Source organism: Caretta caretta, chromosome 3, assembly GCF_965140235.1.
Source record: "Caretta caretta isolate rCarCar2 chromosome 3, rCarCar1.hap1, whole genome shotgun sequence".
Lineage (NCBI taxonomy): Eukaryota > Metazoa > Chordata > Testudines > Cheloniidae > Caretta > Caretta caretta.
In genome coordinates, this window is record NC_134208.1 from 208,441,107 (window position 1) to 208,456,804 (window position 15,698).

Sequence of the window (15,698 nt, forward strand, 5' to 3'; positions counted from 1 at the left end):
AGTCAGGCATCTCTGTTGCCACAAGGTCTCATGAAAATCTAAACTTGTGTAGTACCCAAGTGGTTGGTACCAAGATAGCAGCCTGGGCAGATGTTACTGTGGGACAGGGAGCTGACAGTGCCGTAAGTTTTATGAGCTCCAAGGAGTGTCTGCTAGATGACAGTCTGGTCTACGGTGGTACCAACGGGTTGGCTGATTCTACTGATACCAACTTAGAGTAGTCTTCTTGTCACCTCAAACACCAGTGGTACTGATCATCTCCCAGAGTTGGGACCCTTACATTCTTTGGGTTTAATGGTGCTCACAGTACCTGAGAAAACTGCAGCCTCGTGGGTACAGAGTTGGGAACCAGTGGGTGCTGAAGCAGTTGTCTTGATCGGTGATCAGGGTTTCTTTGAGATAGATTCCCTACTGGGGGAACCCAAGCTCTGTTTCCTAGTGTCTCTTTGAGAGGATTCTTGAGTTCCTCTTAGAAGCTCTTGAGGAGCGTGGTACTGATGTGGTTGAGACTTGCTTGGAGACTGGTGCATGGGGGGGTGGTCCAGTGGCCTGGGTCAGAAGCCAGATGGAGGCGCAATTTAATCTCCTGGTTCTTTCTGTCTCAATTTTACAGCCAGGCAAAAATTACATTTGGGGGAGTGGGGGGGTGTGACTCCCTACAGCATCAGACACACCAGGAGTGCCCGCCGCTCACTGGGAGAGCATCCTGGCATTAAAGGCAACATTTAAAACCCGGAGAGCTGGACATACCTCCCAGGACTCCAAAGTTCCCCTCAGGGAAAAAACTGAAAGGACAACGGGCCTTACAATAAATCTTGCGGGTTGTGTAACGATTTAACTACTGTAGCTAACTAAGCTAAGTAAAGCTAGGAGAAAAAACAAAACTAAAAAGTACAGTTGGGCTCAGCTCCACTGGGATGCTGCCGAGGCTCAGTCTCGGCTAAGAAGGAACTGAGGGCGGGTCGCCCGTGGAGCTCTATGTAGCCATGGCGCAGAGCACGAGGCAGAGTAGAGTGCATGTGTGGACCCAGTGGGCACAGCTACCTAAAGCGGGGATCTCCAATCTAAGGCGCACAGGACGCGCGCCCATCTGAAGTGGCGCACCCATTGGGACACTGCTCAAGAAGAAGGTATAGCTGCTTGGAGAGCCCCGGTGCCAAAGGAAGTCAGCTGAGGAGCCTTGGACCAAGGGGATATGTCTCAGGAATGTGTAGATGGAACTCCATGTAGCTCACCTGCAAATAACAAGGGGCACCTCTTGAGGTGATGCTGCTGAGGCTGCTTGCGACCCTGCAGAGGGAGTCCTTACACCCACGTGGAGCCCTTACTCCCAGCTGTGCCATCTGGTAACAGGATACAGCCAGAGATCCACTTCGATATTCTCTGAGACGATACAGCTCGTACTCATGTCCTCATACTCATTCTGCTATGGCAGCAGTAAATCTAGGTGGCTTTCTGTTCCGGTCTGTTCTAGGAAGGTACAATGCCAGGGCTCATCTCATGTCAAGCAAACAAAGTCTCCTTTTCTTGCTAGATGCATGCGGCTTTGGGAAAGACACAGGTAAGTGAACTGACAGGTTTATATGAAATTTTGGTGTAGTTGGAGTGAGATTTTGTCCTTATAGACTATTATTTAAGGTGGGTGTACCTCAGGGGAACACCCTGCACCCCCATGTTCATCCTTATGATTGTGTGATATCCAGTGCAAAGTTTGTCATGTCGGGTGTCTTCAGAAGGCTCATGATGCACTGCGCATTGTTGTTATAGTAATGTTATAGGTTGTAATTTCATGTATATAGTTATGAGGCAGAAAATGTGTCCTCACGGCTTAAAACAAATTCAGGCAAAAAACTCTCCAAGAGCAGAGGGGCAGTTCACGCCTCATCATGGCATGTATGGGACAAACCCAGCCCAGCCTCACAGGAACAAAGGACACTGGCCTAGGCAGCAATAAAGGATCTGCTGGACTCTCAAGTGAGACACCCTCCTTCCCTTTGTCAGTTTGGGACTACGATGAGGTAATGCTCACCTGACTCTGAAGGGGGGGCGCAAAGCCAAGAGGAAAGAAAGGATACGATAAAAGGGAGAGATGTTTGCAATGTTCTCTCTGTATTCCACCTACATCTACAGACAACACAACAAGCAAATGAAGCGCTGATCAAAGTGGAGGGCCTGGCTGAAGGGCAACTGATGAGAAGCATCTAAGTTTTAAGGACATTGAAAGTATTAAGTTCAGCTTAGAATGCGTTTTGCTTTTATTTCATTTGACCAAATCTGACTTGTTATGCTTTAACTTATAATCAGGTAAAATCTGTCTTTTGTAGTTAATACATTTGTTTGTTCAGTCTACCTGAAGCAGTGCATTTGGTTTGAAGCGTGTCAGAGACTCCCCTTGGGATAACAAGTCTAGTACATATCAGTTTCTTTGTTAAATTGACGAACTCATAAGTTTGCAGTGTCCAGCAGGGATAACTGGACACTGCAAGATGGAGGTTCCTAGGGTTGTGTCAGGGACCGGAGATATTGGCTAGTGTCATTCGGTTGCACGATCCAAGCAGTGGCTGGCCAAAAGTGATCACTCACGTAACTGGGAGCAGCTTACATGCTAGAGGCTGTGCACGAACAGTCCGGGAGTGGGGGTTCTCACAGCAGAGCAGGGTAAGGCTGTCTCCCAGAGTCGAGGTCTGGAGTGACCTCGCAGCTCACCAGTCTAGGGATGTCACAGTGGGTTCTGATGGCAGGAATGGAACTCCTCTGCATACATTCTAAAGCTTTATCCACCAATTAAGAGACGGAAGCACTCATGCAGGTACGCAAACCCACATGCCCAGGAAATGTCAGTTTGGGGGATATACTGTATGAAACCAGGTTTGTAGACATCTCAAGTAAAGCATGGCATGTACGTGCATGAGGCCAAGTGTCCCAAGAGCTGCAGACTCTCACACACTCTTGTTCGCAGAGTGGACGCGAGACTCTCAGCTGTAGAGACTATACTCATTGGAAGATAAGCCATGCCAGACGTGTTAGCAAGGCCCATCCCCATGAAATGTATTCTCTTTCGAGGCTGTAAAATTGATTTTTCTATGTCCAGTTTTGGACCTAGACCAGAGAACAGATATCTGATGACAAGAAGGCTGTTCTGGATGCGTGACCTCAATCTTCCTGGAATAGCCAATCATTCAGGTAAGGAAATATCTGAATTCCAAGATGGCATGGATGGGCCACAACTATCTTCACGTGCTTTGTGAATCCCCATGGGGCTGAGGCTAGACCAAGTGCAGGACTGTATACTGGCAGTGCATACTGTGTACTATGAATTGAAAAAAGCTTCCTGTGGTCCAGCTGTATTGCCACATGAAAGATGGTATGCTGCCCTCAACCTCCAGGCAAGGGATAACAGAAGGGTGGTCATCCTGAACTTTGTTTTCTTGACAACATTTCTTTGAACATTCTTAAGTCCTGAATGGGTCACAGACCGCCTCTCTTTTTGGGAATCCAGAAGTAGCAGGAATAGAAACCTCTCCCTCCGTGCAAATAAGGAACTTCCTCTCTTGCTCCCAGTCATAACAAGGACAGTACTCACTCCCGGAGAGAAAGTCAGCATGGAGAGAAACATCTGGGCACCAGTCGGGCCACCAACAGCAGCTGCCCGGATGTCAAAGGAAATCCAAGCAAGAAATGCCTCCCAAAGGGCTGAGTTAGCAGATCCCAAGTTTCCCCCAGCTAAGACTCAAACAGCAGTACCTTAGTCACCCCTCTCTGCTCCAGGCCCAGCGACCCTTGCCTCCAGGCGCTCTCCACCAGGAACTCCCACAGAAATTGTGCAGAAACTAAAATAGCTCTCTGCAAATCTAGCCATGCCATACTTCCCTGGACAACAGGGACGTGGGCGGGTGTTTGATAATTCTGTAGATGGGGAAGGGGTTCCCACCAGGCCACCAGTCATTTCCGGAAGAGGAAGGAAAGCCCAGTTCTGAAAAGATGTTAATATTGAGACAAGCCTTCCACTGGGAGCCTGACCTTGACTCCTCCCTCTTTGCCACCTTGGTATCTCCTGTCCAATGGCACTCCAAGGTGGGGGGAGGAAACTGGGCAGAGGGGGGGGTCTGAGAACTGGGGGCTTATGTTCGTAACACAGGGACACTCTAGCCACATACTGTTTAGATTGATGTGCCCTGGGGAAGAGGAGCTATTTTTGTTTCTGCACAGGGAGTGCCATCGTTCTCTCGTGGCTGGTTTCTGGTTTGGGTTGGAAGAGGATTAGATACACAGAGCAACAGGAACGGAGGCAGCGGGGTGCAAAGGGAGGGACGAGGGCAGGGAGGGGGGTGCGAAGAGTGTGAGATAGGGCAGGGGAGCAAAACAGCCAGTCGGCACAGGGGAGGATTCATTCATTCAAAGGCACCAGGTTTCTCCTGGGTAGCTCTCAGCCCCACCACTCTCCAAGACAGGAAGAGGGAAAGGCGGTGGCCTAGAAACAAAGCATGTTCCCTAACACACCCGCTCAGGGTGGACTACACATGGCCCCACGTCCGGCAGTGACCTCACCCACCTTGGCAATGACCTCCTGGGAGGAGATGATGGAGCGGATGAAGTCCGTGGTGGGCTGTGCAGGGCAGTCAGGGATGGGACAGGTGCAGTTCTGAACCAAGTTCTGCTCGATGCAAGTCGTCAGGTATTTATTCCAGCAGGACTGGGGAGGGGGAAAAGATCAGATCTAGAGAATGCACAGAACCTCCTGATGAGCCCCCTCCTTTTTTCAGGGGCCGTCTCCCAGCTCCAGACAAACTCAGGAATTTGCCTCGCAGGTGGAGTGGCACCAGGATCATGGCACACTTGAAAACAGGGAGCGAGCCCAGGAACACGAGGAAGCCAGGGAAAGAGGGGTGATGATGTGCCCCCGGGACCCTCCCCTGACAGCTGTGTCCCCCTTCCTGGGAGCAGGGTCCTCCCCTCACGGTCATAGATGCTACCAGCCCCCAGTACCCTCACCTTGCAGCAATAGTGCACGCAGCAGAGGGTGGGAGGGCTGTCGTCCGGGCACAGCTGGCTCACGCACACCGGACAGTGGGTGATAGGGCTCGGGGGTGGCTGGGGATTCTGCACTTGCAGGCCTGAGGAAATCAGCAGCAGCTCGGGGTCCTCGGTGTAGCGCTGGATTAGCAGGTCCACGTTCCACTTGCAGTGAATGAGCAGGTGCTGGGCTCTATCGGCTGAGACACTCAGGGTGTCCAGGACCTGCTGCACTGTCTGGTTCATGAGTGCCTGCACCTCCTCCTGACTCATGGTGCGCCCCATAGGCAGCAGCAGGGTCTCCATCAGGACCGCCTCTGGGCCGACTCCACGGGTATCCAGCCTGGCAGAGAGGAAACGCCCGTCACCCGTCTGGAGAGCTCCTGGTGATGGCCCCCTCCAGCTCCACCTGAGACTCTCCCCTACCTGAATGGGGAGAACTTGCTGCCCTTGTCCTGCCCCCTCCGGCACTCTGTGCTCCGGAAAACAACCTGGGCCTGGCCCCGGTGAGGTGTCGTGGGCTCCACGGAGACGTACGCCAGCAGCTGGGGGTTCTCCTCCTGGCGCCGCAGGTAGCCCTGGCTCAGCAGGTGCAGGATGCAGGACAGCACGTCCGTGCTGCTGCAGCAAAAGCTGAGGAACTGCAGGGCGGGGCCAGACTCCCATTTCTGACAGGCGTCGATCACCTGGGGGGGAGAGGGCAGAGTTACCCCGACGCTGCCCGGGCACGGAGCCCCGCGGCCCTCCCCTGCCAGGACCCGTACCCTGAACACCAGGTTATCGATGTGCAGCTCCTTCTCCCCTTTCAGGATCTGGATGATGAGGCAGCAGATGATGTTCCTCTTCCTCTCCAGGGTGCTTCCCTCGTCATCCTCCACGTTCAGGTACGTCTGCTGTGGGAGCAGCCACAGGTGCTGGCCCGCCGCCCGCGCCAGGGCCGCCTCGTTCAGCCGCAGGACGCCTGGGACCGACACAGCCACGCTCAGCCACGCCCAGGGAGCAGCTCCTCCAGCCCCTCCCATGTCCCCCCCCAGCCCTGCTTGGGGACCAGCCCCAGCCCCTTCCATCTACCCCCATGGACCTGCTTGGGGACCAGTCCCAGCCCCTCCCATGTACCCAACCCCCGGCCCTTCTTGGGGACCACCCCCAAACCCCCCACCCCACACACTGACACCAGCCCAGTTCTCTCCTCCCCCCAGCCAGCCCTGCTTGGGGACTGGCCACTCCAGATGCAAACCCCCTTCCGGCTCACAGACAAACCCCTGCTCCCTGGCATCTGCTCTGGGACCAGCCCTGCCCGGCCAACCCTCCATACCCTGCAACCAGGCCCAGCGTAGGGGCTCCATCCCCATCTGTGGTCCCCTTCTTCAGGAACCACCCAGGGACAGGGCTCAACTGCCCCTCCCCAGTCTCCCCATACGCACCCTCCTGAGGCAGGCTCTGGGTCAGGATCCCGGCCTCTCCCATCAGAGGTTTCAGCGCATGGCTCAGCAGGACAGGAGACAGCCCTGTGGCCTGGGCCAGGGTCTCCACAGCAACTTCCTGCGGAGCAAAGGAGACAGGAAGTGAATACGCAGAGGCAGGGCCATGGTGATGGGGCAACAGCTCTGGGGACCAGGACAGGGCAAGTTGGCCAGGTGTCTTGGAGCCACGGCCCAGGGGCTGGGGCAATGGGGCCGGAGTGATTGCACTGGGGCGAGGTGTCTGGGGGCCAGGATGATGCGGGGGAGGTGCCAGGGGCTGTGGGGGAGGGGCCGTGGCAATGGGGGGGGCATCAGAGGCTGTGGCAATAGAGGGTTTGTGGGGGGGGGGGGCGCCAGCCAAGGGGCTGTGGTACCGCATTAGGGGACTGAGGGGCAAAGGGGAGAGAGAACAGCACCGATTCCTCTGGCACAAGCCACACCGGACACAGCGGCTGCTTTGCAGCGGCTCCTGGGTCACGGGGGGGCAGGGACCGGGCTGTGGAGAAAAGAGTCCAGGGGCTCGGGGGTCACTGCCTGGGGGGAGGGGGGGACGGACAGAGGGAAAGGGGGTATCTGTGCAGGGGGGAGGACAGGGGGTCTCTGCCCCATATGGATGAGCTGGGGGGAAGTTCTCCCTGTGTTGCGAGGACAGGAGGGGTCTGCAGCCAGGTTGGGGGTTCTCACCCCAGGGGGGAGCTGGGGGCAGCTCCAGGATGCTGGGGGAGGAGAGGGGGGTCCCACCTGGGCGCTGTTGAAGCCCAGCAGAATGTACATCTGCAGGGTGGAGACGTGCAGGATGGTGCTGCCCGCGAACCGGAGCTCCGCGTGGCCCAGCCACGTCCACTGCAGCCGCCGCGGCTTCGTGTGCTCCAGGCCAAACCGGCTCTGACCTGCAAGAGACGCGGCCAGTCCCAGCAGAGCCACCAGAGGGCCAGGCCCCCGGGGTCCTCAGCCAGCCAGGGCTGTGCCCCCCTAGCCACATGCCCCTAGGCAGGGCTGCAGCTTACCCCACTGATTGCCAGCCTGCCCTATTCCAGCCACACACATCCAGGTGGGGCTGGAGCTCACCCCTCAGCTCGCCGGCCTGGCCCAGCACTAGCAGCTGCCCCAGGAGTCACGGCCATGGCCAGGGGTTTCACTGCTGCGTCTGACACCCCCCGCCCCAAATCTCCAGCCCAGTGCAGTGACTCTAGGGCCCTGCCCCCCATCCCCTGCAGAGCGACCCGAACAGCCCCCTGGTGCTCCCTCTCCTGTCACACACCGCTCTCCACCACCACCATGGGGCACAGGGACAGCCCCCAAGCCCCTGCTCGGCCTAGGTGGCCCCACCCCAGCACCCAGACTCACTGTTGGTGTAGAAGTCGGCAAACCGCGCCAAGTAGCCCCCAAGGGGCTGCGGGAAACATCTGCTGGGATCCTCCAGGTAGCAGAGCGGGGAGACGGTCCAGCAGCGCGGGGACAGGGCCAGCACCTTCACCTCCAGCTCCTCCTCCAGCGTGGCCGGCTCCTCCGCCATCGCCTGGGGACAGGAGCAGGGGTGTCAGGGATCAGGCTCCCGCCAGGGGCTCGTCTGCAGCACCCCCTGAGCAGACCCTGCCCCGCCAGGGCGTTTCACTGCTTCCCCCCACCCCCCTAGGAAGGAAAGTGGCCCCGGGCAGACCCCGCCCCCCTGGGAAGGGAGGGGGCCCCAGGCAGACCCCGCCCTGCCCGGGGGCTCACCGCGTCCTCCTGGCCCGCGTCCAGCTCCAGCAGGCGCTTGTCAAGCTGCTGCAGCTGGAAGAGGTGGAATTGCTGCTGCAGCTCCTCCGACTCACTCAGACTCTTCAGCATCTGCTGGGGGAAGCGATTGGGGAAGCAGAGCCCGATCTGCTCCACGACGGCCCGTTCCAGCCACACGTTCCCCTGGGCCAGGAGCCGGTCGCCCAGGTAATATCTGCAACGGCCGCCGGCGTCAGGGTGGGGCCCAGAGCCCCCGACTGCCTCCCCACAAACCCACCCTGGCCCCTAGGCCTGGAGCCACCCCTAATTCCCGTCCCGGAACCCCCCCCAGGACCCTCCCTGCCTTTGCTATGGCCTGGAGCAGGGCTCTGGGGCTGCTGATCGGAGTCTGGCGGGACTTTGGGGAGCCCACGGCCCAAGCCGAACCAGAGCCCCCATAACAAGCCAGGCACCAGCACTCACAGACGTGGCAGGCCCAAGACAGAGCCCAGGCCGGGTGTGGGGCCCAGCGCCCCACTCCCCCGGCTGGGGCCGCTCACCGGTAGAAGTGCTCGAAGGTGTTGGCGAGCTCCAGGCCAGAGAGGAAGAGAATGGGCTCCAGGCTCTGCTGTAGCCGGTGCAGCGACTCCACGTTGGCCGTGTCCCTCTGGCTCTCCTGGATCCGCTGGTCGATGTAGCGAGCAAACTGCTCACTCACCTGCAGGGGAGAGCGCCAGCTGCCAGGGGCCTTCTCGGGGTGGCTCCCCACGGCAGGGAGTCCCCATGGAGGCTCAGGGGACACTCCCATGGAGAGGGGTGATGGGGGGGCTCCAGGGGAGGGAACAGTCCTGCAGAGGGGGAGGGGCCACTCCCTAGGAGCTGGGTCATTCCCAGGGGTCACCCCACCCGTGGAGACAGGGAGGCAGAATGGGGGAGGTGGGGCCGTGGGAGCTGCATGTCTGGGCGGTGGGCAAGGGGGCGCGAGGGCCTCGCTCCCTCTCAGGGCCCAGGGCTGTTGGAGCAGGAGCGGACTAGACGGCCTGAATACAGCAGGGGTAACCGGCAGACCCCCATGCACCTGGGCCCCCTCACACCTGGCACCAGGCCGACCAGCCTGGCAGCTCTGCTGGGCCCCAGGCTCGTGCCCCAGGGCCAGGCCAGCCCCACGGCAGCCCCCCACTCACGTGCATGGCCGTCAGGAAGGAGAGCTGCAGCAGGCCCCCGGAAAAGCCCTGCCGCAGGGCCAGCGTGAAGGCCGTCTGCTGCCCGAACAGCTCCTCCATGGCGTGGCGCAGGCCCAGGTAGAGACGGCAGTACCGCTCCACGAAGTCCGGCCCCTGCCACGACGACTCCAGGAACCGCTTCACCTGTGCGGGGCAGGCAGCCCACGGTTACAGGCCGGCGGGGAGGGCCCTGAGGGAGCCTTGGGGGGAGTACAGGCCGGGACGGGCGTGGGGAGGGACCCAAGGGGGTCCAGGCGGGACTGAGCGCTGGGAGGGGACAGGCTGGGGTGCCTGTGGGGGGCAGGATGGGTGTGCGGGGGGGGGATGGGACATGACAGACACAGGGAGTGGCCCGGGGGGATGGGCTGACCAGCCACAGGGGGTAGAGGGTAGGCCGGGCATGGGGGCAGCCCCGACGGTGGGGAGGGTCCCAGGGGGACAGGACGGGCCAGGCATGGGAAGGGCCCTTCGCATCTAGTGTCCCAAGGGCTTCATGGGCCTGGGGCAGGAGCCGCAGAGACAGAGGTGGACGGGGCCCTGCTCCCCCCACGCAGGATGGGGTGGGGGACGGGCAGCAGATACACACAGCCCAATGCTCCCCTCACCCCTGCTGCTGCACCAGCCCCCTCCCCCTGTCGCCCCCCCCCACACCTGCTGCTGCACCAGCCCCCTCCCCCGTCGCCCCCCCCACACACCTGCTGCTGCACCACGCCCCTCCCCCGTCGCCCCCCCGCACACCTGCTGCTGCACCACGCCCCCCTCCCCCGTCGCCCCCCCACACCTGCTGCTGCACCACGCCCCTCCAGCACTGCGTAATCCCCGTAAGGCTGCTGGGCTTCTTCCCCGACACCTTGGCGGCCCCGGAGCTCGTCTCCTTGTTCTTCCCGTTCTTCCCATCTGCCAAGGGGGAGCCGACGTGAGGGCAACGCCCGGGGGGCAGGGCAGGGGCAGCACCAGCACGAGCAGCCTCCCCCACCCCAAAGCTGCCTGTGGGGCGTGGGCTGGGCCCGACCCTCCCAGCGCTCCCACGGAGAGGGCAGCTTGCTGGCAGTTGGCAGGGGTGGCTGGGAGCCCCCTGCCCACATGGGCCCGGCTCAGCCCCACATGGTCACTGAGTGTGTGTGTGTGCGGGGGCTGCGGGGGCCAAGCCTGGAGCTCAGGGCGCGTAGCAGCCAGACAGTCCCGGGCACCCTGGTGCGCAGACCCCGGGGCAGCGGAGTAGCCACCCCCGGCCAGGATCCTGCCCCCTACAACAGCCTGTGGGCACCAGACCCACGGATCTGAGGGCTGGGCTAGGCCCCCACATCTCTGCCTCCTACACCAGCCGGCTCCGCTGAGCCAGCCGCCCAGGGCCTTGAGGACCAGCCTCTGCCGCGCCAGGCCCAGGGGCTGCCCGCCAGCCCCACAGAGCCCTCTCCCACGTCACCCCGCCTGCGGGCGCCAGGCACACACAGGGTCGCGCCGAGCTGCAGCACCAGTGCCCGGCCCTGGCAGCAGGACGTGTCAAAGGCAGCCCGGAGAGTCCTTACCCGGAGGGACCCCTCTCCCCACTCAGCCTCGGGCAGCACCCCAGGGCCTCCTCCCCTAGCCCCACCCTGGGACCCGGCCCACTCCCTGCCCGCCGGGGGAGGGGCCCTTACTGGCTTTGACTGGGGCTCTCAGCTCCTCGGGCTCCGGGCTGCCGGGGTCCACGTGCACCAGCAGGTGGCTCAGGCGCCGCACGCGGGAATTGAAGATGGTGGCGCGGCTCTTGGCGCGTCGGGCCGTCTCCAGGTTCTCCAGGTACTCGCTCAGGAGCCAGGCCAGGGGGCTGACGCCGCTGGGATCTGCAAGGCCGGAGGGGGAGGCTGAGCCAGTCGGGCCGGGCAGGCTGGGGGCAGCGGGGAACCGGGCAGGGGGAAACGGTACCTGGGCTGGTGATGCTCTGCACCAAGGGATTGATTAGGGCCTCCCAGCAGGTCCTGCCCAGAGCCTGGGCCGCCTCGTCATCGGGAAGGAAGCGATCGGCGAACACCTGCTCGTGCCGCAGGGCGCAGTTCAGCCTGCAACAGCAGAGACACCCGCACCAGTCACTGGCGGGGCCCTGGGACCTTGCCAGCGCAGGGCGGGCAGATCCTGGGTACAGACACACAGGGCAGGGCACTTCCAAGGGCCATGGCCAGCGCTGGAGGGAGAAGAGAGGTACAGCCCCAGGTACAGCCACACTCAGGGCAGGGCACTGCCCATGGAGGACCCGGGTACAGACACAAGGGGCAAGGCACTGCCCGGGGCTCTGGTCAGCGCTCGGGGAGGACCCCGGGTAAAGACACAAGGGGCAAGGCACTGCCCGGGGCTCTGGTCAGCGCTCGGGGAGGACCCCGGGTACAGACACAAGGGGCAAGGCACTGCCCGGGGCTCTGGTCAGCGCTGTGGGCCACCCCGGGGACAGGCCTCACCTGTTGAAGAGCTGCAGCAGCTGCATGCGCTCGTCCGCGATCTCCTGGCACCACGTGTGTGCCTGGGTAGTGTAGAACAGGTAGGTCCGCCGGCACAGCTGCTCCTTGAAGATGGGCCAGAAGGTGGGCTTGGGCCCCAGGATCTCGATGCCACGCACCCGCGTGTCAATACCACCCTGCAGAGGGCACAAACCTCCCTGGTTAGACATGGGCCCGCCAGGCCCGGAGCTGACCGAGCGACTCCCACGGGGTGCCCCTGGGCCAGGCCTCTCGCGGCCCGTAGAGCCCCTGCAGGGGGTGAGGGAGGCCAGGGACCGGCTCGGCTGCACACAGGGACGGGGCTGTGATGTTGCACACCAGGTGCTTTATGGAAATATGCTTGTCAGTGTGACTATGATGTAACTGGGATATGCTTTATGCAAAAGGTCTCTTGTAAGGTATCATAAAGATTATAACCTACTGACTATGTTCCTCCTACTTGTATGCATGTATCATTCATGTATCTGAAGCTAGAAATATGAAGTATAACTCTGAGGTCCTATTATAATTATGCAAAGTTGTGGGCCATTAATGGTGGTTTAAAATCGTGATGGCTCCCACTGACTAGGACAATTGGTTGTAAATGGTTTATTTACCTGCAAACCTTCCCGCGTACCTGTGGGCCAGCCCATGGGGAATGGAGACTCAGGGTCTTACAGTGACATGTGACCATGTCACATGATACTGGAATCCATCTTAAATCTGTTGCTTTTCCATTTAGAAGGAGGGGTGGGTACCCAAAGAGACAAAAGATTCCCGCCTTGTGCCAAAGCTAGAAAGGGGGTGGAGCAGGACAAAAGGGGCTGCCAGTCACGAAAAAACCCCTAGTTATCACCTAAGATGTCTGCTGGAATTAACAAGGACTGTACCGGGGAAAGGACTGGGCCCAGACAAGGAAGGAGTCTAGTCTGTGAAAGAAGCTTATCGGAACACCTCTGAGGATGAGATATTACCTGTAAATCAGTTTCTTAATGTATTGGGCTTATTGTATTAGTACTTAAATCCTACTTTTTATACTTAATAAAATCACTTTTGTTTACTGATAAACCCAGAGTAAGTGATTAATACCTGGAGGAGCAAACAGCCGTACATATCTCTCTATCAGTGATGCAAAGAGCGGACAATTTATGAGATTACCCTGTATAAGCTTTATACAGAGTAAAACGGATTCATTCGGGGTTTCGATCCCATTGGGAGCTGGACATCTGAGTGCTGGAGACAGGAGTACCTGATGCGTGGTTTTCAGTTAAAGCCTGAAGCTTTGGAGGAGTGGCCCAGACCCTGGGTCTGTGGTGCAGCAGGCTAGTGTGTCTGGCTCAACAAGGCAGGGTTCTGGAGTCCCAAGCTAGCAGGGAAAAGGGGCTCAAAGGTAATTTCAGCACATCAGGAGACAGTCCCAAGGGGGTCTCTGTGACCGAACTCATCACAGGGGGCCCGCCAGTACACCCACCTGCTGGCAGCGCTTGATCTTGATTTGGATGATGGGCCAGAAGCGGGTCAGGTTCTCCAGGAGGATCACTCTGCTGGCCGAGGGCATGACAGTCACCTGGGGAGGCAGGGAGAGCCGCATCCCTCAGACATGGAAATGGCGAGGCTGTGAGAGATCCCACCCCGCCCCGCAGGAGAGTTGTCCAGGCCCAGCCCCCAGAGCCACGTGAGGCAAAGCCGTGGAGTTAGCGGCGTGCAGAAACATGGGCCCCAAAAGGGATGGGGCGAGGAGATGACCAGCAGCTGGGACCTAAGTGGCGGCTTCCCAGTGGGGGTTGGACTAGCCAGCAAAGCCTCTGCCGCTCCATCAGGCAGCACCTGGGCAGATCAGAGAAACCATGGCTCTGCTGGAGCAGCGAGACGCGCCAGCCCTCTCCACCACTTCCTGCTGCCCCCTCCCGGCATGGCCACTGGGAGACCAGCCCCTGGGAGCTCCACCGTGCTCAGGAGCTGCCGTCAACCCGCTGGGAGCAGCCGCAGAGACCACAGCCAACGGGGATCGAGGGGTGTCGCCGGGCACGGGAACTGGATGACAGCCACCGACCAGCGGCCCAGCGAGCCCTGCGGGCACCCGGCACCTAGTGCCAGAGGCGCCCGAGAGAGACGCAGATCTCCCGCTGCAGCCCTTGGGCTCCCAGCCCGAGTGGTGCTACTGAGCCAACGTCACGCCCCACTCCCAGCGCCCAGATCAGGCTCATCCACCGGTTTGGAGCTGGGGGTGGATGGGGGGGGTGTCCCAATTTCCAGCTTTTCTCTGCAGCGGGGCGGGAGGGAGCCTCGCTTGGGAAGCGACAGGCAGGTTTCTCAAGGAATCGCCGGCCCCCAGGAGCCACGGCTTGAAGGAACAGACCAGCCGTGCCGAGAGCTGGCATCAGCACCGTCACTGCCAGCACAGGCCCAGCGCCCCACACAGCCGGCTGGCTGCTGGCACGGTGTACATGCTGCTCCCACTGGGAACGCGCAGGGCTGCCTCTCTGCTCCGCCCACCCCACTGACCTCCTGGGACTCAGTGCTGCCCCAGGGGCCAGAAGGCGGCTCCCCAGCTCCTCTCGGTCCCTCTTCTGCTCTACAGCCCCCGGGCAGCGGAGACCCTGGTACATCCTAAGCTAGGCAGACTGCCCGGCCCAGACAGCGCCGCTGGGTTCTGGGGAGAGGTTTCCCAGGGCAGCGCACTCGGGTCTGGGGAAGCAGAGGGCGGGAGGGTCGAGCAGCAGAAACGGGAGCAGCTAGGACACGGCAGGCTGTGCCAGGCCTGCATGGGGTGGATGAGGAGCAGGACAGGAGGGGAAGCCGGGACTTGGTCACTGCCGTGTCTTGATCCTCCCACTGGAGCAGCTGATCCTGGCCAGCACTGGAGACGGACCCTAAGCTCAGGGCCCTGCCCTGCTCCTCCCCTCGTAGGAGAGCGCTGGTGACGTGCCCGCCAGGATAGGGCCTACAGGCCTGGGGCTGGCGACTCCCTGCGCCTCGGGTGCTGGCTGCCTCCCAAGTCGTCCCCCCGCAGCCTGGGCCGGGCTGCCCCAGCTCCACTGAACAGCAGAGATGGGCGCTGGCAGGTGCGAAGCTCTCAGCCTGCACCCGCCCTGCTAGGGAGCCCCCAAGCCACAGGACCCCCACTCCCTGCAGCTCCCCCTTTTCTGTCCGGGGCGGCCTGGGCCACACTCACTGTATTGAGCTCGGTGCTGATGCTGGTCGGGTTCTCTCCTCCCATGACCACGATCCGGGCTGGCATGTAGCTGGAATCCTCGCTGGCCACCACCAGGCTCATCTGCCTGCAGCCAGGGAGAGCCACAGCGTCGGCACTGGCCCATTTCTGGGGTTGTGCTCCAGCCTGAGCCTAGGGTGCCCATCCCGAGGGGCATGTCCGCCAGCAGGCTCAGAGCCTCACATGGCCACCGGTCCTAACGGGAGCCCCTGAGCCCCCCGGCCCAGCTCCTGGGGGGCTGCACCTGGCGCTTCATGGCTCTGGGCCCACAGCGCCTCCAGACATTCCAGCAGGGAGCATGGCGCCCGGGGACACAGACAAGTCCCTGCATGGCTGGCTACGGGAAAGGGAACCCACCCCAGCCTGAGCCAGGGAACCGGCATGTGCAGTCCCCCTGTGCCGCCTCGGGCACCCAGCTACCCCTCGCCAAATTGTTACCTGCCCTGTCCACCTGATCCCACCCCCATCCCCGGGACACCCCGGGCAGCCAGCCACCCCCCTACCCACCTGATCCCCCCCCCCGTCCCCGGGACACCCCGGGCAGCCAGCCACCCCCCTACCCACCTGATCCCCACCCCCATCCCCGGGAACACCCCTTTGCCACCCCGGGCACCTTGCCACTCCTCGCCAAATC

At 60.9% G+C, this 15,698-nt stretch overlaps 1 protein-coding gene across 4 annotated transcripts in view; it reads right to left on the reverse strand.

Annotated features, from left to right (window-relative positions):
* LOC125633295 (cullin-9-like) overlaps nt 1-15,698 on the reverse strand; it is a 64,643-nt gene that overhangs the window by 15,995 nt on the left and 32,950 nt on the right. For all 4 annotated transcript variants that reach the window (XM_048842391.2, XM_075127287.1, XM_075127288.1 and 1 more), the window contains 16 exons: nt 15,026-15,131; nt 13,322-13,417; nt 11,833-12,008; nt 11,306-11,439; nt 11,038-11,223; nt 10,179-10,294; nt 9,359-9,541; nt 8,735-8,892; nt 8,196-8,409; nt 7,824-7,995; nt 7,218-7,366; nt 6,438-6,555; nt 5,778-5,974; nt 5,440-5,699; nt 4,993-5,356; nt 4,553-4,693 (listed from right to left, as the gene is read on the reverse strand). In XM_048842391.2, the coding sequence (XP_048698348.2) occupies nt 4,553-4,693; nt 4,993-5,356; nt 5,440-5,699; nt 5,778-5,974; nt 6,438-6,555; nt 7,218-7,366; nt 7,824-7,995; nt 8,196-8,409; nt 8,735-8,892; nt 9,359-9,541; nt 10,179-10,294; nt 11,038-11,223; nt 11,306-11,439; nt 11,833-12,008; nt 13,322-13,417; nt 15,026-15,131 (2,770 nt within the window). The remainder of the gene's footprint in view (nt 1-4,552; nt 4,694-4,992; nt 5,357-5,439; nt 5,700-5,777; nt 5,975-6,437; nt 6,556-7,217; nt 7,367-7,823; nt 7,996-8,195; nt 8,410-8,734; nt 8,893-9,358; nt 9,542-10,178; nt 10,295-11,037; nt 11,224-11,305; nt 11,440-11,832; nt 12,009-13,321; nt 13,418-15,025; nt 15,132-15,698) is intronic.